This window comes from Polyodon spathula, chromosome 12 (genome assembly GCF_017654505.1).
Source record: "Polyodon spathula isolate WHYD16114869_AA chromosome 12, ASM1765450v1, whole genome shotgun sequence".
NCBI lineage: Eukaryota > Metazoa > Chordata > Actinopteri > Acipenseriformes > Polyodontidae > Polyodon > Polyodon spathula.
The window spans coordinates 10,296,961-10,320,009 of NC_054545.1; the positions used below are offsets into that span (position 1 = coordinate 10,296,961).

Genomic DNA, 23,049 nt, shown 5'->3' on the forward strand with positions numbered 1-23,049 from the left:
GTTACAAATACTTGTTTGTACTTATACTTGGGCACACCCCTAGTGGTTAACACTACACAATAGTGGATAATGGAATTAAGCTGGATTCCCTGAATTGTAAAATTCTCCAACAGCTGTGGCATAGAAATTGATCAAATCAACCTCTAACTCAAGAAAACAAACATTTCAGCTAGTTCCTTAATTTGTATAACGTAAAATAAAGGGTTGTGTCCCACCCTAGTCATTCTGTATTTATGTGTCTTGCTCAATACTTAATGGATGCTTTTGTGCATTGGTTGTGGAAAGATGGTAGACAAATTCCTACATAAGACACAGTACTTTGTATTTTCTTTGATCCTGTGGTAATTATAAAATGTTACTGTTAACAGTGATTTTTTTGCATTGACTGCATTAACAGGGTAAGTAGCAGGTGCTCTGCATTATTCAACAGTTGGTGTTGTTATTGCTGGACCAGTTGGCAGGGAGTTATGTAGCACATTGTAATATATCTAATGCATTGCTTGCAATAACTCTAGCACTCATAATGGGGGAGGACGACGACGACAATAACACTGTTAAGCACACTATATACTTCTGAGAGTAGAATTCAAAGCTTAAGGGGATTCTCTTTTAGAATTCAGATGTAGTGTTCATTAAAGAAAGGAAAGTTTGCCAAAAGCAAGTAATAGTGATACATGCAATGCCATTCGACAGTCCCCACAAGGGACAGACTTCAGATAAGCGATCTTCTATTTAGCCTCATAAGCACATTCACATACAGTATCCCGGTGAGGTTAGCCACCTCAGGTCATGAGATGTGAAATAATATATTTTTATATTTCTATGGTAGATGTGAAACACAAGCGTAGACATGACTGGAACCTTTTTTTTATTGTTAATAGAAATCCCAGTTTGGCTATGTATAATAGCATGTACAGTAAGCATGCTTACTTTATGATACAACATATACAGTATAGTTGTTGCAAAAGTTATTTATTCAGCAATTTGGACCATACAAGCCACATGGGAATTATGAATTATATATGCAAGCCCATCAAAAATAGACAGGGAAAGACTGTTTCCTTACAGCAACTAGTAAAAGAACTTGGTAGCATCTTGTATGGAAGGGGGAATTGTTGCAAAACTGCAAAGCATAAACAAATCTCTTGATCATTTCAGCAATTTAAGAATATCTGTTGCTGTCACACAAGCATATGAAAAGAACGTCTGATGAAGCCAGGGGAGAGAACACAGAAAGGCATTTTTATCAGTAGATGCTGTTAATATGCATTTGCAGCCTAAATGAGAGACAAACAAACACTGATAATGTCAAAATCTACATCTGCTTCTCTTGTTTACAACCCATATCACAAGATTCATGATCAAAAATGACATTGTTTTTGTTTTCAGTCTTTTCACCCTTAACAAAATTAACCTCGTCAGACAGCATCCCGTGACAACTTGCTACAAATCAACCTACAAATAAATATGGTTTCTAACAACCTATTTGTAACTCGCATCTATAAACTGGGTAATTTAATGAATACTGAATTAATATTGACTTGGAACAATTATTTATGCTGCAGCCATTGTGAAAGAACAATATGGTGATTTGGGGGTAATTTGAATATCACAGAATATAGTTGTTCAGTGGATTTCTTTTATTCTATGACTATGGAGTCTTACATACAGTACAACCAACCAAAACATCTCTCTCTCTCTCTCTCTCTCTCTCTCTCTCTCTCTCTCTCTCTCTCTCTCTCTCTCTCTCTCTCTCTCTCTCTCTCTATATATATATATATATATATATATATATATATATATTCTGAATCAAAACATTTCCACACATTTCTAGAAATAAATATATAACATACAAACAAAATATACACACGCTTTTCTCAACAGTTACACACTTGATAATGTAATTGCAAATCATCTAGAGCCAGCCAGCTATGTTACAAAATGGCCAAATTACAGTGTGACCAGTCTAGCTGGCTAGGTTTGTATCACTTAGCCTTTGCGATTATCCCTTTTTACAGTATTATCCTGAGTCCTGACAGAAAATTTGGAAGGTCTAATGTATTGCATTTGTCTGGAACCTAGAATCAAATCTAACGTTTCACTCCAGAAGTACAAAATATATTTCAAAATGTGAATAGAAAATTTCAATCAATCTCCCTGTGCCCCCAAGAAATTGTTCTTGTTGGAGCTTATTTTGTTTAGGGAACTTTGATTGATATTGTCAGTGGAAAATCAGTAATATTTAAATTATTTATTTTTAGCCAAGCACTGGCAGAAGCCAATATCTTTGTCAAGTTTTTGTTACCGCTTTAGCAGTCAGAGTCACTGGTGCAGTGCAGTACTCAAGATAATGTCCATTCGATACAAAAAACTGTTTTCTTCAGTTTCTGGGTTTCTTTGTCTCTCAGCTCATCCTTATCTATCTAATACAACTCAGATGTCATTGCCACACTTCCATTCTTCACAGCCTAGTGGTTCCCATCCGCCTATGTGACGTGCATGTGGATGTGGGAGGAATGCTGATGATGTATTATATGTCCAGTACTTTCTAGTCACACTATGACATTCCACAACAAAGCAGAGCATGTGTGGATTTTTCATTAGTCAAGAGTCATTAATGAATAAAGACCAGTAATGGATGCCTATTCAATTAATAACATCTGCAATAACCACTAAACCTAACCCTAACCCTTAGCTAAAAATTAATAATGTTTGTTAACAGTTAAAAAACTAAGAAAACAGCCCTTAAAATAAAACATGACCAGCTTTTATAATTAGAAATCAATTAAAGTGTTAAAATATAATTATTCTTCAGATTCATTAAATTGGAGCTGGTATTTGGTTTTACATTTGGTTCTAATAATAATAATAATAATAATAATAATAATAATAATAATTATTATTATTATTATTATTATTATTATTATTATTATTATATATTATTATTATTATTATTATTATTATTCGTTATTTATTGACAGATGCCCTTATGTTGTTACAAAATATCACATTACAGTTATAAAAAAAAAACCCTAGAAATTCAGTAGTAAATAAGAGCAAATTCAAGTAAGAGTAAACAATTACGTTTGCTAATACGTTTCTTTGGGGAAGCACACATATCTACACTGGAATCAAAATTGTGTTTTTGAACTTTCCTAAAAGTGGGTCTATAACTAATTCAATAGTGTATGAAGGACTATGTTTTGTTTGCATATTATATTTTAGTTTGGACTTACTTTGTGTATTCAGTTGAATGCCATGCTATGATGCACGGTGCCCCTACTGGTTCACACACTTTGTTTCATTGTAACCTTTTTTTTTTATCAGTCTTCTGCTAACTTTATTATTATCATACACAACAGTATGACTTTTTTTAAATGGTCTTTAAACTGTGTTCGATAGTAACAGAAAAGTTACATTCACATTGCTTGACCAAGAAGATTAAAAAGAATGCCCTTCATTTTTTCTTCTTCTAAGCCCTTTTTGTGTATTCTTTTTTCAGAAAGGTGGGAAAGAGTACATATAAATAATAAATATAGGCTACTGGTTGATCGTAGCTGCAGCTAAATGGAACTGAGTTGAGTTGAGTTTTGATATGCAATAGCTATTGATGAACCATGTTTTGGGCTTTGTTTTGCTGTTTTAAATCAAATTATGATGTTTTCTCTTTGGATTAACTGTGTTTGCAACAGTGTTCTCAAAGGAGCAGGAGAAAACACCAGTCAAAACATGTGGACCAGTGACTCGGGCTGCAGAGTCAAATCATTTAAAACTTTCTATGATTTCAACAATATTATGCTACTCTGTAAGATGCTAAAATCTTGTTACATACAATTCATTAGTCTGTTACGGCCCATATTTGTTGAAGCTGTAACCCCCCCCCCCCCCCCCCCCCCCCCCCAAAAAAAAAAAAAAAAACAAGGCTTAAGTGACAATCTCCCTTTTGTTTAACTTTAATTAAAACTTGTAATCTGCTGTTTACAGGAGAAATGAAGGACAAAACGGTAACAGCTGAAACTAAATGAAATGATTTATGAGCAGCTAAAAATACTATATTATTCTGGTAAACACACATTCATGACACACATTGGTTGGTTTGTTCAAAATGATGACGTAAAATCAGTGTTGGCGCATTGTATGTTAATTAGTTATGCTGGCTGAGTTTTGAAAGGATCAATTTATACTGGTCTTTTCCAATTATTTTCCTTGGTTTCAAATTATATTATTGGATATAATATTGAATGCCAAATCAAGACATAAAATCAGTGAAATGTAGTCTTTTTTTTTTGTTTGTTCTAAATTTAACTGTACAGAAAGTCCGTCATCACTGATTAAACACATTCAATGCATTTCCAGGGTACACAATGAATACATATCTGATTCTGTATTAAAGGTATAATCAAAACAAAATTGAATGTGCCACTATTTGTATTCCCAATGGGGAGAGAAAGTGCCTATGCAACTGCAAGAATAAAGACAAACGGTTTGGACAATTGTTGTTTGCCTTTATCACTACATTTCATATTGTGCATGGAATATAAATACATCACTTTGTTATGCATGACAAGCAAAACTGAGCATTCAGACATTAGTCTGCCACTTAATTAAGTGCCTGAGATAATTACAGTTAGCAGAAACTAATAAAGGCATTACATTTAAATTCAAATCACTCCTCGGGGTGACAGTGTAGGCAATGCTCACTGGGAAGCCACTGTGATAAATGCCTAACTAAATAACAAAAAGCCCTAGCTCTATTTTGTTGACTAAGATTAATTGATACTAAAAGCTAAATAAATAAAAGATGCTGAAGCTTTCCAATTTTTCAGATTATGTGTACATTTTTTTTGATTGATTAAGGATCTGTGTCTGGCAGTCTAAAATGTTTTTAAAGAAAGCAAAGGGATGGCACATATATCTGCAAACCTTACATTACAAGTAAATACATTACAATTATACAAAATAACTTACTGCTATTAGCTATTATTCTAAATGTCTCCCCCAATTTATTTTTAGTTTTGAGATTTGGCGATTTAAGTACTGTATTATGGCAAATGAAATCACTAAAATGCTAGGTACATTAAGAAAAGTATAAGCAGTTGTTGCCTTAATGGAAAGACAGGCAGTGGTGTGGCCAAGAGAGAGTTGCTAAGCTTTTAGGTCAGTATTTAATATGATTTGATTTCCTATTCACAGGTATACATGCCTTACAAATGGTTACTGTTCACTGTTTAATATGCCCAAAGAACTGCGCAACCATATATAATGTAATTCAGTAATTAAACCATATGTTGAAGGTGAAACTTAAGAATGACTGGAAAACGCATGATGATAAAATAGTCATGGTGCTTGAAACATTACAAACAGGAATTCCAAAATATTTTCTCTGCCCATCGTCCATTTTATTTCAGGTTTAATTTGCCCTTGGGCAACAAAATGGAGACGCATTCAAATAGAAGAAAAGAGAAATTATAAAAAGGGATGTCTGCATTCTGATCTTCAAACCCATTTACTCATTTTTCTTGCTCAGAGTCAGTCAAGGAGCGCTGTGTGTATGACTCTCCAATGTGTCCGTAATGTGTTACTCATTATTCACTCCTCTCCCCTGAAACATGCTGCCTCCAAGGACTAGTAGACAAGAATCCTTAGTACAGCAGCATTATGATTCTGGATTTATTTTTCTTTCGAATACTAATTCATGTTTATTTCGAGGATTAGTCAGGTGGGTCTCCTGGTTCTTCCAGTTCTGACATATTGCTGTGTTGGCCTTTACCGGTTGATCCTACTGTGCTAACCACCACTACCAGCCAATGTCTTCTTAGGAATGTTGAACTACTTCTGTTTATGCTAATTTTCTCAACAAAAAAAAAAGAAAATCTAAGCAGAAATGTAAATTAAATTACTATGTTTACCCTAATGCCACTTTCAGCAACTTCCTGATATGGAGTTTTCATTCAAGTTCAATCAAGAACCCCCTTTTTTTTAATGCCACAGCAACCAATACACACCACTGTGGCACATATACATCACCATAGCCACAACAATAGGCCAGTTTACATGTTTGTTTCACGTGACAGGACAATGCCTGTGAAACTTGGCAGGGAATGCTTGTAAAAATGTCCCAAAAAAAATGGTCACAGTATTTTACCGTGAAAGTCTAATTGGGATTCCTAGAAATGCTTATGAAATCACACCCACTTACATGAAAATGTTAATTGTGCGCCACCCCTTAGGAAGGTCGGTCATGGTCGGCAGTGACATAGATCTGGATTTGAACTTGCGATCTCCAGGATACAGGGCATATCCACCTGGAGTGCCTTTACAGAATGCACCACTCGGGAGCCCTGTTGTACAATTTTTGCTGGCGGATGAGGTAACTGTTCCACTACTTGCCTGAACACCTTGGCACAGATTGGGCGGTAATAATTTGGGGAACAAACTCGTGGTTCACTTCAGTATGGTTCAGTAGTATCCACCTGCTCGCTTGAAATAGCCAAACGCCTGTTCAAACACAACTCGGTTTCGGCCCGGTTTATTATTAATAAAGATATAACCCCCAACCCCCCCCCCGTCGATGATTATGTATGAAATTATTAATTATTAGGACACTATTGTATTGCACAGTTACAGTGCTGGTCGATGTCTACTGTATCACACGTTTCAAATCCATGTACTGTACCTTCATTCTTATTTGTTTTTTTTTACAAACACGATGGTAGAATGCTTCCTGTTGTGTGGCTAAGAAATTATTTTAAATAATCATGATTTCCCCCCATACTGTGACCATAAAAGGGTTTTCAGCGAGGCATCCAGGCACCATGTTGTTCTCCCTTGAAAGCAGTTTGATGATGTTTACATAAAATGTCTGGAGTTTACTGAGCCCATTATTTCCTTTTGAGTGCCACAATCAAGCTTTCTCGAAACAGGTTGGACCTCAAAGCTGTCATGCAAAAGGTCCAACATTACCACTATGTGGCATTTTTCAAAGACTAATATATCATGCAGTGTTAATAAGCTTTATTTGTGAGATACTGTATTGTGGCTTTATAAACAGATTACCACTTTACCATGACTACGTGTTTAGAAATTTAAAAGATTATTACCGTTTCACTGTTTTTTTCACTGCCATTGCTGTTATCTTATATTCATATCAGAATACAGAAATTCTGGCCTTCTGTGCCTGGCAAACAATGATCAACTACTATTATATCATCCTGTATTAGAAGAAATGTTGCTTCATTCTAGATTTGATTGTGTACAATAAGAGTAAGAGTAACTGTAGTTACTTTGCCTCGTGATTAAATATAAATACAAAACGCTCATCTGGCTTTTTGGTCATTTGTTTTTAGCGTTGATGCATTTTTTATTTTTTTGGGGGGAGGGGGGGGTGGTCTTTAGCAGTGGTGTTGTCCTAAATCCTAAAGTGCCGGAATACCAACAAAATAAGAGATTTATTAAACAAAAATGATACAAATTCCCGTTTCATCTGTTGATTGAGCTTAAGGTAACATTTAATAGGTAATGTATGCATCTAGCATGAAACTTTTATAGGCTACTCCCCTAGTCAGTGCTGCCAGATTGGCAGTTTTCCAGCCAGATATGTCTTGTTTTGAAAGCATCTTGGTAAAAACTGGGTGTGTTATGTAAGTGAGCTGTTCAGTAAAAGAATCAACTTAACGATTTGCTCAGTTCCGCTCCTGCTGAGCCGCTCAGAGAGTGCTCCTGAGCATTTCTCATCAGTGATCAGAGGGAGCGAATGGAATGGCCACCTGCAGGAAACAAGTGGAAATGACAGGCAGGATTGACAAATACGTTCATCAAGAACGATGAACTGGCTTCGACCTATGAAGTTATGTATTAATTGGATAAATAAACTGGTAAAAAATTGTTGTTTTTGTATAATTTAATTTAATTTTTAAAAAATGTAGAGCTGTTTTACGGTTATTAATGTATTATTATTAGGGTTGTAGTATTAGTATTATTCATAATTTTCATTATTAATGTCGGTATTGTTGGTATTAAACACAGCCAGATATGAGGTTCAGTCCAAATAGAGTGCCGAATTCAGTGAGGTACAGCAGGGGGCAGTAATTTCACACAGGGTCATTTCATCTACCATCACCTCAGAAACACAAACAAGCTAATAATTATTGTTCTCCATTTTTAAATGTCGCTCAGCGCACTCGTGGAGCAGAGCGTTAAGTCATTTAAATGAGCTCAGTGTGCTTTCTGAGCGTTCTCACTCTGAGCGGCTCACTTACTTTATGCACCCACTGTCTTTGGTGGTTTAGTTATTTATCGTGCATGTTCTTTTTCTATTTCTTTTCATTATGAGGTCATCACCAGGGCAGAACTTCAATCACCACCACGTCCTGTATGATATATCAGTCTTTTTTCTGGAGCTCTGCATCCAATAAAATTACGAATCACACAAACGCCGTTATTTTTTATTCATCACCAATTTCAGAACTGTACAATTACAATTGTTTTTAAATGTGTTTAAAAAACAAAACAAAAAAAAACTGTTCTGGACAATTTAATTTTAGATGACATTCTAAATAGGACCTACCACGTTTGATCTCATCAGAAAAAAACAAAAATAACAAAACAAAACACTGGTACTGTAGATTGTGAGAAAAAAAAAAAAACAAAAAAAAAAAAAAAAAAAAAGCAAAGCAGATGTGTTTTTTTTTTTTTTTATAAATAAATACATAGTTTATAACATTACTGTGTTTTTTTTTTTTTTTAAATAAATGAGCACTTATTTATTACAGAAGCGCAATGCAGCCATTTTGTGATAGGGAATTATCATATAATTTCGTGATAGGGAATTATTCTTTAGTACTGTAGTTTGTAATAGTTCCTAATGTTCTCTTCATTGCATCACAAGGGCAAATCGTACTATTTTGCAGAAATCAGAAGATGTGTGTGACTTTGACTCTGCAAACATTCAAAATACGTACCGGTTATCGGAGACGGAGACTCCAATTCGTGTACCATCAGTAATGGCGCGTAGGGAATCTGGTTCCTAATGCCTGTTCAGTGGCTTGGTACAGAAAGCCTATTTTGATTTCCACACGGGAAAGAGATCGCTTCAGCAGTGTGAATGCATCAAATTTATTCTTAAATTGATTCTTAAGTTAACTCTTAAGTCAAGGTTCTGCCTATTGAAAAAAGCACCAGAACACTGTTCTGGCCTGTTCCAGTTCGACTACACCACTGGTCTTCAGACATTTATTCTATTAAAATCGTTTACAATATTTAAAAGTTCAATTGTGTTTTATCTTCATGCAGTCTCATTTGTCAGGTTAGTTTAGTAGTTTATTGAATACAGCTACAAGCTGGGAATACAAAAACAAAAACAAGAGGTAGACATGCCTTGACACATTATAGTTTCACATTTAAAATCAATATATGAGCTCTGAGAAAACAAATGTAAAATGACTATTTAATGTAAAACCTATTTTTAAGCAAAACACGGTTTAAATTAATGTCAACAGAAATATACATTTCCTGTAATGCTAAGGGAAACATTAAATAAGTGCGAAAACATATCATTTCACTATAAATTTTCAAAGTATTTAAAAAACATTGTGAGATCCATTGAGATATTTGAAATTTGTATATCAAAGTTATGAAAATCAAACATCATGTGTGTCTTTTTAGCACATGTTTTTCTGCAAACATGTTAATAAATTCATATTTTGTGTAACTAAAGTGTCTATGTTTGCTTGGTTTGCTTCATTGCATGATATCATATTTGCAGTTTTTTCTAAGGATTACAGTCTACGGATGTATTTGTTTACTTCGATATCTTGTTTCATCTTTTACTGCAATGTAAATTTCCTCAGATATGATTGACAAAAAGCCCATGCAATCAGCTGTTCTGAAAAAAACCTTCATATTTAGAACTATAACATTTTCTATAACGGATATTTTTGACATCTGCAAAGAACACAAATATTACCTTTGGGACATTTTTGATGCACAGAAAGGTCAAAACACTTATTCTTGACAATACTTTACCTTTTATGTCATACATCTTATGAGAAATCAGATCTTCAAACATTCTGTTCTACAAATATGCAGATCGGCATTAACTGATATTCCTAAACATAAAGATTAAATAGAGAACCAGACAACAAATGAACATAGTTGGCACTGGCTATGAAATAATTAGTTGTATAAATGTTCATCCGTATACCTATAACAATATGAAATACTTTGTTTAATATGCTGGTTTTGAATGACTGCTACAGAAATAGTTCATTGCAGTCAATTTACTGAGGTAATAAATCTTGGAGTGCACTGATTTAAACAGTCGTCAGCAAATTGAAAATTAATCAGCAAATGCATGCACAGTGTGAAAGAGAAAATCTTAATAATTAGAATGAATCTTGAAATCCTTGTCCATGTGATTGACAAGAATAGCAGCACAATGCCCATTTCAGACTCTAATTATTAAAGGCTACAGCATGAGATGCCAGTGATTGCTTTTGTATTATAATGAGCAAACTTGCTTTGTCTTTAAATACTACAGTAGGTGGTTGTGTCTTTGACACTGGCAGAAGCACATATAAAATCCTGCTGTGACAAGATTCCTATGAAACTTGAAACCTTTCAGGAAAACCAATATGTTATTATTTCATACTAGGCATATTCTAAAATATGAACTTGGAGATCTTGTGTGTGTGTGTGTGTGTGTGTGTGTGTGTGTGTGTGTGTGTGTGTGTGTGTGTGTGTGTGTGTGTGTGTATATATATATATATATATATATATATATATATATATATATATATATATATATATATATATATATATATATAGACACACACACACACACACACACACACACACACACACACACACACTTCTTGACTTAACAACAAGGTTAATTTCCAATGTGGACAGCACTAGTGGATGTAATAGCAATATGTGATATAACATTTTCGTTTTGGTCAATTTTCTTGAGAAAAGAAAAAAAATATCATTCATTTAAATATAAAAGATACAGCAATGCTTTATTTTGAAAAAAAAAACAAAAAAAAAAAAAACAACCTAATATTCTGTCATTTTCTGTAATTTTCTGTCATTACCCAGCTGACAGCTCCCCTTAATGCTTTGCTGGCAGTGATATGTTTTGATCCTGTAGATATTTCTGAGTTGAAATGATGTAGGAAACACAGCAGACACATTCAACCTATTCTTGTAACCCAATGTTCTACTTTTTTTTTGCAGTTGTCTATCTTGCTGAATATTATTTTCAGTTAAAATGTTATCGATGTCAACGAGAATACAACCGCGATATGTGTGGCATTATGTTTTTGCAGTTACAGCTACTTTATTGTGAAGTCATACAGGGTAACTGTGGGGTTAGGTGACACCACAACCCACCCCTTTCATAAGGTTAAGTCATTATAGTTTTCCAACATAATATCTAATCAATACAAAAGAGTAACATTGCAGTGGATTACATAAAATTGATTTTTGAAATTTTTGTTTATGAGAGGGAATATTACAAAAAATCATTTGTAATTTTAAAAACTCGATAAAGCGTTAAAGGACTCTTCGGTTAATCAAGCACTTGGAAGTCATTTGTTAGTTGACCATTTGAATACCTTATGAGGTTATCTGACTTCAACATGGAAAGTGCTGAAAGACACTAAAATCTATTTCCATTTTAAATCTAGAAACCCAACAAGTTAAACCTGAATTGTGCAAGATCTGTGGTAATTTAAATTAAAATACCTCTATTATCTGATAGCCCTAAACAGAGGAAATTTTGCATTCTCAAATTGTTCGTGTTGTAGTTAAAATGGTAACAATGACAATTTCTATTGCCCATCAAAAACAAAAAAAACTAATTGTACTGATTCACAAATCCTCAGCCTGGTTTTGGAAAACTGCTTCTATAGGAAATATTCACAGCTGCAAAGCTTTGTAAAAATATAGTTTATATTAAGACATTTACAGACAGCAAAATGTTTAGAATTTTGAAATCTACATGCCATTAACACAATTAAACTAATTAAAATTCAGCAAAAGAATTGCATGGATTCGGAAGTAAGTGGGTGGTTGTGCTATGCTTCAAAATCAAGTTCAATGGTCCCAAAAGACCTGATATTTAACTCTGACTTCAATGAGGATTATTGAAGATCATCCAAAACTCAGAATGCTATGGACATTATTTGAGACAATCCCCAAATGTATGGGACTGTAGAGATTGTATGTACTTTACCGTCACAGCAATATCTCTACTTTCCGGGAGTATTTTCTGTAAACTATTAAATACTTTTGTTGTTATTGCTAGGAAGCACCTTTTCATTCTTATAATTTGACTCTGCTTGGGTCATTCCCTATTTTGTCTTTGGAATGTTAATTTTAAATGCATACAATTCTGTTTCCTTTCTAATACTTTAAGAAGTGTGGTCAATACTTTAACATAAACTGCCAACAGAGAAATGTCATCTATACACACTCTATATAGACTTATGACTAATTCACTCAATCCATGTGAATGCCCTCTATCTCCTGTCCATCCCTCCTAATATATGTCCCCATATTGCATTAAGCAGTGCTGTCTATCTCTGGGTCTCAGTTCAATCTTCCACTTGCTTCGGTTCATTTATCAGTTCTATATAGTATTCTCAATCATTCTTGATGGTATATCTGTTATCCAAACTGCTCATAAACCTTCTTTCTTTGAAGATCTTATAGCATTTTATAGGATTTAAAAAATAAATAAAAATAATCTTATTTGTAGGATGTAAGCCGGTCCAGTGTTTGTTCTGGATATTATATTGAATTATATTTCAGCAAAAGTGTTATTATTATTATTATTATTATTATTATTATTATTATTGAGGCATCATTCTTGGCCTGGATGAGCAAAAATGGCACAGTGATAATTAAAAACAGTGATGGTATTATAATTAACATCAACTTAGTACATTTTCTTTTATCATCTGTAATTTTAAATTGGCAAATGTAATCTATTTTACTGTGGTATGTCAATCGGGTTGACATTTTTCAATTATCTGTAATTACAGGAAGTTCTTCAGATTTAAACTATATTCCCATGCTTCTCTGTATTTGATCAGTTATACAGCAACTGAACACCTCTCTCATATTGTTTTCTATAGAAGTCAAACATTCTGTTGTTACTCAACAGTAGAACAGCAAATAAAGCACGGCTGAGAGATGACACCAATTAATGGATGCTTTTGGGGTTCAAAAAAAAAAGGAAACAATTGTTTTGCTTCAGGAACAATGTGACAGCAATACGACAGCAATAAACCTATTTAATGACTGTGTTTGAGACTAAGACACTGGCAAAAAGGTAAGCACAGGTGAACTTGGCAGAGACCCCCCCCCCCCCCCCATAAATTACTCCCCCCCCCCCCCCCCCCCCCCCCACAGAGTTGTGTTGAACACTTCATAGGACCTGAACATAATATCAGGTTGGACATGCGTTTGCCCTAATCACAGCCTTGACACGCTGTGTTTCAAGGGAACTTAATTCATTCACTAACACTTCACATGCTATTTGTACAGTACAAATTTACATGCCCTTTGTGAAAAGTGGGAGAAAGGATTATTTTGCCCAAGAGATAGACAATAGATTCGTGTAAGCAATGGACTTGTTTTTTTTGACCAGTTAAAACAAACAAAACAAAGAAAACTTAATGAGTAGTTGTCTATTTAAAGCAGATACAAGTACACTGATGAATTCTCTTTGATGCTTATCTCTCTGAGATATGATATTTTTTTATATAGCCGATGGACCTGTGGAACTAATTAAATTGGATGTGACAGGTTCTTCTATAGTAGGAAGCTGATTAGAATGTTCTCAGATAAATGGGACCGCCTGAACTTTTATTTTGTGCTTCGTGTTCCTCCAAAAAAATAAAAATAAAACATAAAAAAATAAAAATAATAATAATTTAAAAAATCTAGGGAATAGTAATAGTAAAGACATTATGTATTTGAGGCATGCAAAGCAACTACAGTTGGTTAAATTGAAGTAGACATCCCTGTTATAAATGTCCAATGAGCCCTCATCAAAAAGAAAAACAAACTACACTCAAGCTAGCCAAATACTTATGGCTATAGTATATGTATGTGTGTGTGTGTGTGTGTGTGTGTGTGTGTGTGTGTGTGCGCGCGTGAAATTAGTTATTGATTTTATTCATCCTGTACAAGATAATTTTGTCTGAAATTACGCAATTAACTTCAAAGTCAAATTAATTAATGCTTATTGACTTTGATGCAAAATTGTGTTAAAAAGAAAAAGGAATCGCTAGTAATGTTTAAGCGAATGACTGCGATGCAAAATTTCATTCCAGTGGATCCCAGATTTAATTAGGTAATTTCTTAGAGCTGTCTTATTTTGGTAAAATACATGTCATAATTGACTCATATGATTTCACATTGCAATGCTGCCACATATTTATTTTGTAAAGATGTTGTTACATGTTTAGTGTTTCATTTCTGTTCTGGAGCTTGCCCTGCCCCTTCCCCCTGCAAATGTCAGACCTAGACTGCTTGAGCAAAGCCTGTTGGGTTGTGATTCAGCACCTGGGAGCACAGGAGGTTTCCAACCTGTAATGCAGGGAGCATGCACCTCAAGTTTATTACAATAGCCTAGTTCATAACTATCTATCAGTTCCAGAGATTACTTGTCATGGCTAATTTGTAAATAAACAAAACATTCTCAATATCAAATGTCATGGCTTAGTTTTTCACAGATATTTTTGGTCTGAAGTTGGTGATAATGGTCTTTTGAAAAACTATTCCAAGAGTTGAAATAGGATGATTGCTGCTCGATTGCAGCACAAGTTACAGTAACTGCCCCAGAGAGAGAGATAAAAAAGGTAACTACATGAACCAAGTCAGTTGGATCCTGACCTGATCCCCTGAATCATAACTGTTCTCCTTTTAGTATTACCCTGATTGGCTGTGAAAAGGTAAACTGATTTTAATTGTTTCTGGCTGTCAGTCAAGTAAAAACAGTATCTGATGTAGCCAGTTTTGTCACAGATTGAAATCTAGAGCTTATTTATTGTTAATAACTAGTTTCCTAACATGATAAGAGCTTTTGTGGCCTTTGCGTTGGTTTGTGAATCACTGAATACATTGTGCATTACCCAATCCTTCAGTTTTCAGTAAACCAGCAACAAAGCATCAATAGTGCATATGTTTATTTGTAGTCCATTTTGAGAAGAGACCATAATTTTGTTAAAGGTAGTGTTGGCCAGTATACTTTGCTTTGGGAATGTCTGTGGATGCAGAAGGAAGTTTGTTTGATTAGCCATTGCATTTTCATGCAATTTTAAACAGATTTGATAAAGATATGGTTCTAAATCCAATAGGCACCGACAGTAAAACAATAATGAAAGTTATTATTATTATTATTATTATTATTATTATTATTATTATTATTATTATTATTATTATTATTATTATTATATTATTAAGTTATTAGTTAGAATGTTCTTTTATCATTGAGCTGTAAAGTGTGTGCACGTAAAAGCTGGCTGGTGAATTTTAACCATTGACATTAACTCAGATCTTTACACAGAATAAATTATTTACTGCAGTCAAAACAGTAGATTTTTAAACATAATGTGGTCCATAGAAAAACTTTATTCTTTTAAGGTGAATAGAAAATTATAAAGGTACAAAATTTAAATATTATTTTGTCGATCTTGAAAGTTTATAGAAACGCAATTAAATAACTTCACCTATTCAAAGTCTGCTGGCATGAAATGTGGGCTTCCTATTCTTTGCAAAAGTCAGATAAACCAAGTTAATTTAAGAGCTCAGGGTATTTCTATATTTTAAGAAATGATTTAGTAAATGTTCTGACAGCTCAGGCTTTTTCTGGCTTAATGATGGATCTAAATTGGTGCTGGAAGATGAAAGAAATTCTTTAGTGACACTTGAGTTGTCAAGAGATTGCTATGAGCAGTTTTGACACAGTTCAAGATTTGAATTACCAGTTTGGTACTAAAAGGTGGGAAAGAGCAGAAGAAGATAAGAGATTTGCACAAATGTCACCTGGCTGAATAAAAACCTCTTAAATTGCAACAGTTGTGCAAATACAGTAGCAGCCATAGTGAGAAAATCAAGCATTAATGGATCTGACCAGTTGAATATACTGAGTTGTTGGTAAAAGACGTGCATTAGTTGAAGCAAATATTACATTATACAGTTCCTTTATGTGAAAGCCTGTCTAAATAAAATGGAAAAGTTTTAAATAAAGAGAGTTGGCAGTTGCCAATCAGAGCACGTAACCGCTGTGGTTTCTGTCCTCTGTCGATGAAATAAGATGAGGTTAAAAACACCAAGTCAGATAAGCCTGTAGTTAAGACACTCGCTTGCAGCATGAAAGGATGTCGGGTCAGCTTGTTACACGTCCAAAATGGGTAACATTGTGATTAGAAAAAACTGAAAATAATGCACTGTGTATAAGACGTTAGAATTAACCATTAAAGTATAACGCCGCTGAATTTAACCCTTTGGACCAAACTTTTTTTCTAAACTCCCTACATAGGTTGTTTTTCTCACTGAAAAAGCAAAAGATAAAGCTGTCATCTATGATTTCCATCTGGCCATGGTCTAATATATTACATAACCTTTGCATGAGGTTATTCATAACTGCTGAAATGGAATAAAGCAAATACAATTTCAATAACAAAAAGGATCCCTACCAGGATTGGCATTACCCTCTGCATACACCTACAATGATTTCATCAGACCTGACAAAGACAGCACACATTATCCTGTAAAAACATACTTCACAGTGGGGGAAAATGGAAGAGAACAGGGCAGGCCAACTGCAATGTCACGCTCTAGAGGTCAGCACAAATAACAGCACACATCAGTCTTTATCCATCACCAAAATACTGCTAGAATGAACTTTATGACTATCTTGCCACATTCACATGACCACTGTTAAACACTGGATTATCTATCCCCAGTCAGGCTTGGAAAGTGATTGAATAGACACTGTAACACATCACTTTGGACAACACAATGCATTGCTCCTACACATTATTCATTTTTGAGATGCCACTATTATTGCTGCTTTCCTATTGGGGTTTACCACAAGTCCTTCTCATTTCCATTAATGATAGTTTACAGTGTCGTAAATCCCAAACCAACAGTCAAAGTTAATCACGCGATCTGATTAGAACATTGGGATATTATCAAGGAAAACCATTCCATAGGAATGGGCTAGTAGGTACCTACTAGCCTCTCAACAGGTAGAGTAGGTCCGGATCAAACACTTTAATGGACATCAGATGTAGTAGACACTAAAGGGTGCTAACCAAGCCATGTTGAAATAATAGTAACAGTTAGTTTAACAGTAACACAGTTAGGTATAGGGGTTTAAATTAGGTTTAGGGGTTTAGCTTAGGTTAATGGTAGACATTAGGTGTTGGGTTAGAGGGTAGATTTAGGTGTTAGTAGGCTAGACCCATTGAATCGACCAATTCTAATCAGATCAGCTGAAGTTATATATATATATATATATATATATATATATATATATATATATATATATATATATATATATATATGAATGAGTCACAAACAAGATTAAAAGAAACTGGTAATATCCACAAAACACAAAAACATTTTATTACATGGTTGGGTAAATCTCCAAAGGAAACAGAAAAATAAACTAAATATAAACTGCTTGCTTACACCATCCCAGAATTAAAGATTCTCGGAGATATAGTGATTCAGCCTTTAGTGACCAGTCGAACAACATGCCAGCCGCTTTCAAATTTAGAAAAAAATTAAGCTATTTTTCTATGTAGGACAGTACAGTGTTTTTATAAGAAAATCTTTGCTTTAGCTGTCGAGAATCCACAGGTAGTTTGTGTTATAAAAACAATAACATTTGTAAAATGTGAGCTACAACGTGCTATTGATAAGTAAATGTTCCAAGCAAATGTATTATATAAACAGATTGGGTTGTCCACGGGTGTAGTTTCAATACACTACAGAAATCACAGGGGCCTGTCTCTTGCAGATTTTACAATTTTTTAAAAGGTTTATGAGCTAAATGTAAAAGTCCAGCCAGTAAGTTGATAATGATTCAGTGTTACCTGCAAACAATTTTGGTTATATAGCTTTTCTATTTGAAAACTAGAGGTACATGGGGTCCCCAAGTAGCTCACCTGGTAAAAGCGCAGCCACATGGTGTGCAGGGTGATTCATACAGCACAGGTGCGGGACCAGGATGTGCAAAGTCGCCGGGCTTCGCTGGGGATTCTGAAGCGAGCGTTGCATTGGCTCTGGTGCTCCTGTGGGCTTATTGTGCTACAGCAAACCTTGCTGGCCAGACAGCAAGTGAGCTCACAGCAGACACCTGCAGGGCTGGCTTTTGACCTCGCTGACATTTGCTCTCAGATTCCAGGTGTAAAAGAGGAAGCTGGCTTGGTCGTGGGAGCTCCTGAGCTGTGTGGGGAACTGCTGCAGTGAGGAGAAAAAATAATTACACATTCCAAATTGGAGAGAAAATCGAGGGTAAAATAATTGGGCACACTAAATAAAAAAGTAAACCAAAACAAAAAACTAAAGGTATATCCTTCTCAGTGTTACTTCATCAGCATGCTTTTAATATACAGTAAGAAAATATACATGAAATACATCAGTTAAGATGATGGTTAGATTGATAAATGCAATATATTAAGTCAGTAAGTGTTAACTGACGGGTTATTTAAAGTCTGGTTTGATGAATAAAATATTATTTTGTGTATATTGTGTGTTCGTTGCCAAACATGCTACAATATCACCAGCTAATAGGTTTTATTGTTGTAAATCATAACTGATTTATTGAAATTATTTATTTCGGTCATCTGTAGATTCATCTAAAATGTTTTAGTGAACACCCATCATCAGATAGCCCATAAATAAACCTTTTAAATAACTTTTAATAGAGGCTTTGTGGGATTTTTCAAAGACTGATTGTTAAAAATACTTTATCATACATTTCAGAGGTTCTATAGCTAACCTTCTATGGGTGTTACTGGTATCCACTAGCAAATCTGAGAATAGCAAGATTATGTATCATTATTCAATGAAGAGCATGTTTAATTATGCAGCAGTGTACTTTTGATTACACCCCTAAAACCAAAAAATATGCATGTCAGTCCTAACACCAGCTGCACAATGAATATGATCTTACATTACACAGTACTTAACTTATTTGAGCAAAGAACATTATTGTATGCAGATTATTTGGAATACCAAAGTACACAGTATGTAATCACAGTCTCATTAGAACACAATAACCAACTGCTGTACAGAGATAACGAAGAGACGCTTTATTTAGAAGGAAGTTGAAGAGTTCTGCTCACATTAGTATGTAGCTCTCCATTCAACGCTTTAAATTCACCACATCAGTACTCTTGAGAAGCTGATTCTTTATTTTAAAATCATTTGGCATGAGAAATATTTTACCCTGAAAAAAAAAATGGTCATGGTCTTATAACACTATCGGTACTGAAAATAAACAAAACAAATTAACTCGGAAATAATCACGATAAACAAACATATTGCAAAACTAAATTAATAAATTAACACTATTCTCCAAAAAGTTTAGGTGAATTTATTGTTAATTAATTGACAATAAATGCTTAAAAACCAAAACCAGACAGCTTTGAGATGGGTTACCATGACGTAATTCCCAAATATTAACTGTAAGTTTAAGGTTCCTACCTCTAATATCATCGATTCGTCAAAAACAGAGCCTCCAAGCTCAACTCTTTTCTCTGTATTGGCTGTCTCGCATATCATTCACAAATCTTTCCCTCCCACTAATTTGGTTGCCGTCCTTCTGTTTTCAGTGACAGCGTGCAAGGTGGGTTGAGCCGTGTTGCTGGGATGCGTGACCTTTGACTTCCACGGAGTGGGAGAGCTCCGGCAGCCTCCAGGAATTGTGCGGAATAATGAGAGAAAGGGAGCCGCGGCAGCACCAGCACTACCGAAAGCGCACAGAGCAGCTCCAGCCTTAGAAAGCAACACAGCCACGCTTCAGGACCCATTTCACACGCTCAACATTCACATTTTCCCACTTCTCTGCCCCCTCCTCTTCTTGTTTTCTCCCCCCACCATCTCTGACACATTCAGCTTTCCCCAGCACCATCCACCTACATATCGGATTAAGAGCTGCACCTACATTATTATTTTGATATTTCACTCATTCAAAATCAAGCCAACTATTTTTTAATAAAGCTTGCAAACATGATGGCGGCAGCTCCCATCCAGCAGAACGGAAACCACACCGGGGTGCCCATAGACCTGGACCCGCCGGATTCCAGAAAGCGACCGCTGGAAGCACCGCCTGAAGCAGGCAGCACCAAGAGAACAAACACTGGCGGTAGGTACTAATATTTTTCACTGCGTTTTTCACAGGGCTTTTGCTGTTGAACACATTTAAAAAAAAAAGACAAAAAACAAACAAACATGGCGACCATTTTTTTTTTTAGATATATATATACTTATAATAAAAAGAAGCAATCTCCAGTTTAAACAGGGGTATATTGTCTTAACTGATTAGAAAGTGACGGTTGCAAAACGAAAGAACGAAACGAATCCCTGTTAAGTTTTGTCTGTAGTGTATCGCTTGTCAAACTTCGTATAACCACACTATTTTAAATGTGAAAACTGTTGTTATCCTGCAACCATCCTGACTGAATTTAATGTTCGTTTTGCCAAAACCGACAAGTTACAGAATTGTTTTCTGTGATGATGCTAGGCATTACAGCGTACATATTTAAATGCGCCACGGTCTGTCTGACCTGTACTGTGCACCCTCACTTTACTGGTACTGGATGCTGGTGCTTTGGATGTTTTGGCGAGGCAACCTGCTAAGTTGGTCAGCTGTTTTATACAAACCTCAACAGGGCACATTAAAAAACAAAAAAAGAAAAAAGGAAAATCAATTTGTAACTGTTGTGTTTTCTCTGAATGTTTTAGTTTATTTGGTTGCAAACTATATTGTGTGCATCTGTTTGTACTGCATTTCGTAGCTGGCAACACCACCTGCATGCTTTATACCGCATGCTGCTCAGTAGTCAAGTTCGCCGATGAAAGGCTTAATTTGGAAAATACTACTTAAGGATTCTATAATTATAATGAGTTTAGAAGAGATCGCAATCTCCTAAATCCTCAATGAAAGCTATACTGCAGGATTATTTTGACATCGGATTTTAACACTCTAATCATAGCGATTAGGGACCATCAGTTGCAGTTTTAAAGAAATCAAACAACTTAATAGCTTTGTGTGCTGATCGTTGTTTACACTTGCTGGGCGTTAAAGTGTATTTGCTAATTTAAGTTCTTGTTTGCAAGCCATTTGCTCTAATGGTCACCTTCAGACAGGGCACTGGTTTTAACATTGTTCATTTGTTGCATTTTACAGCAGTTGTCGGTCAGATTAAGGCGTTGTTGGTATCGGTGGAGCAACATAGTATCAATTGGAAATTTATGACAAATCACTGGGACCACCGTTGTCATCTGCTTTTAATTTAGACCGACGAAAATGCTCCGTACAAAGGAAACTGGAATGCAGTATCTAAGTAAACATAAAGCTTATGTTTTTTTTTTTTTTTTTTTTTTTGTATTTCGTTGATTTGCTGCTTGGTCTATTCTTCCATGATGGCACATCCTCACGCATTTTAGGTGTACAAGTTTTTATGTTGCACAACGTTTTAAAATGGTATTGTAATTATACGTTTTATAGTGGTACAAATACATCTTTTGAAATGTTTGGTTACCGTTAATTAATTAAATGTTTTACAAATAAGTAATGGTTTGACATGTTGATGTATCACTTTTATATATAATTATTATTATTATTATTTTTTTTACTGTTTTTTGCAGAAGACGGTCAGTTTTTCTTAAAAGTCCTAATACCTAGTTATGCTGCTGGATCTATAATTGGGAAAGGAGGACAGACTATTGTTCAGTTACAGAAAGAGACCGGGGCCACCATCAAACTATCTAAATCCAAAGATTTTTACCCAGGTAGGTGGACTTACTAAATGCTTACATAAATGATAGTTTTAGAAAATGCATTATACAACACTTTGCATGACTTGTGCCTGACCAGAAATCAGTTTGATAAATATTGTACCATTTTATGTTTATTGTCATTCTTTTTACCTATGTTTTTCATACAGTTATTATGTTAGAGGGTCACTGGTTGCAGATACAGGATTAGAGAATAAATAAACAGAAGGTACTGCTAGTGTAACAATCTACATATGTGTTCTGTTTGTGTAATTTTTAGTTTGACAGGTACACATAGAAACCACAGAGATGGTACAAGGAAAAGGGAATGGCTGATTGTCATGGCAATCAGACTGGATTCTTTGCAGAAGAGAATGTAGCTGTTATTGCCTGCCATTATATGCCTTTCCAGTTTTCCATTATCATGCAGGTCTTCCACACATGCAGCATTCTGTGCAAATGTGATACTTGTATAATGCCTTGTTTTTAGTAGCTGAAATGTGTGTGCATTCATAAAACTTACAAACCTAGTTTTGGTTACAGTAGCCTTTACAGTATCACCGTGGAATAAAAATCTAAACTTGCTACCCCAATCGGTCAGAAGACATTTAGCCAGGCAGTGTGTTATCTGTTATTTGGAAATGCTTTCCAAAGGCTGTATTATTTGTAATGTAGAAAGGAGGGTAACATCAAAACCATGCATTTGCTGTGACAACAACTCGCTGGCTATGCTGTGTGTGCCGTCTCATGTTTCATATCGATGTGATTTGCTTCTGGTTGAGGGGGTTATGACAGATAAATCAGAAGCTTGATGTCAACGGGGTTGTTAGTTTCTTCGTAGTGAAGTAGAGCTGTTTATGAGGCTGTTCATTGACTTGAACTGCTGTGACAGAAAACATGTGGAATATTTCATTTTCATGTCCACTCTGCACTGGGGGTGGGGAGGATGTCATAATTGTGGAGGAAAGTGCAATTTTTAACTTCAAAATTAACTTCTAATTACAATTAAGCAGTGCTGTTGTC

The 23,049-nt window shown here is 35.0% G+C and overlaps 1 protein-coding gene and 1 long non-coding RNA gene across 9 annotated transcripts in view; one reads left to right on the top strand and one right to left on the bottom strand.

Annotated features, from left to right (window-relative positions):
* Nucleotides 1–19,637, bottom strand: part of LOC121323976 — a 117,438-nt gene extending 97,801 nt beyond the window's left edge. The window contains exons 1-2 of the long non-coding RNA XR_005951202.1: nucleotides 19,371–19,637; nucleotides 18,189–18,483 (exon numbers count right to left, since the gene is read on the bottom strand). This is a non-coding gene — a long non-coding RNA (uncharacterized LOC121323976). The remainder of the gene's footprint in view (nucleotides 1–18,188; nucleotides 18,484–19,370) is intronic.
* A 200-nt stretch (nucleotides 19,638–19,837) lies between these two features.
* The window catches only part of LOC121324220 (RNA-binding protein Nova-1-like), a 75,639-nt gene continuing 72,427 nt past the window's right edge, over nucleotides 19,838–23,049 (top strand). For 2 of the 8 annotated variants that reach the window (XM_041265860.1, XM_041265861.1), the window contains exons 1-2: nucleotides 19,847–20,392; nucleotides 21,898–22,041. In XM_041265860.1, coding sequence (XP_041121794.1) covers nucleotides 20,257–20,392; nucleotides 21,898–22,041 — 280 coding nt within the window. In that variant the 5' untranslated portion in view covers nucleotides 19,847–20,256. Of the gene's footprint in view, nucleotides 20,393–21,501; nucleotides 21,594–21,897; nucleotides 22,042–23,049 lie in introns of those variants that run through there. The other 6 variants (XM_041265862.1, XM_041265864.1, XM_041265865.1 and 3 more) reach the window with 6 other exon arrangements.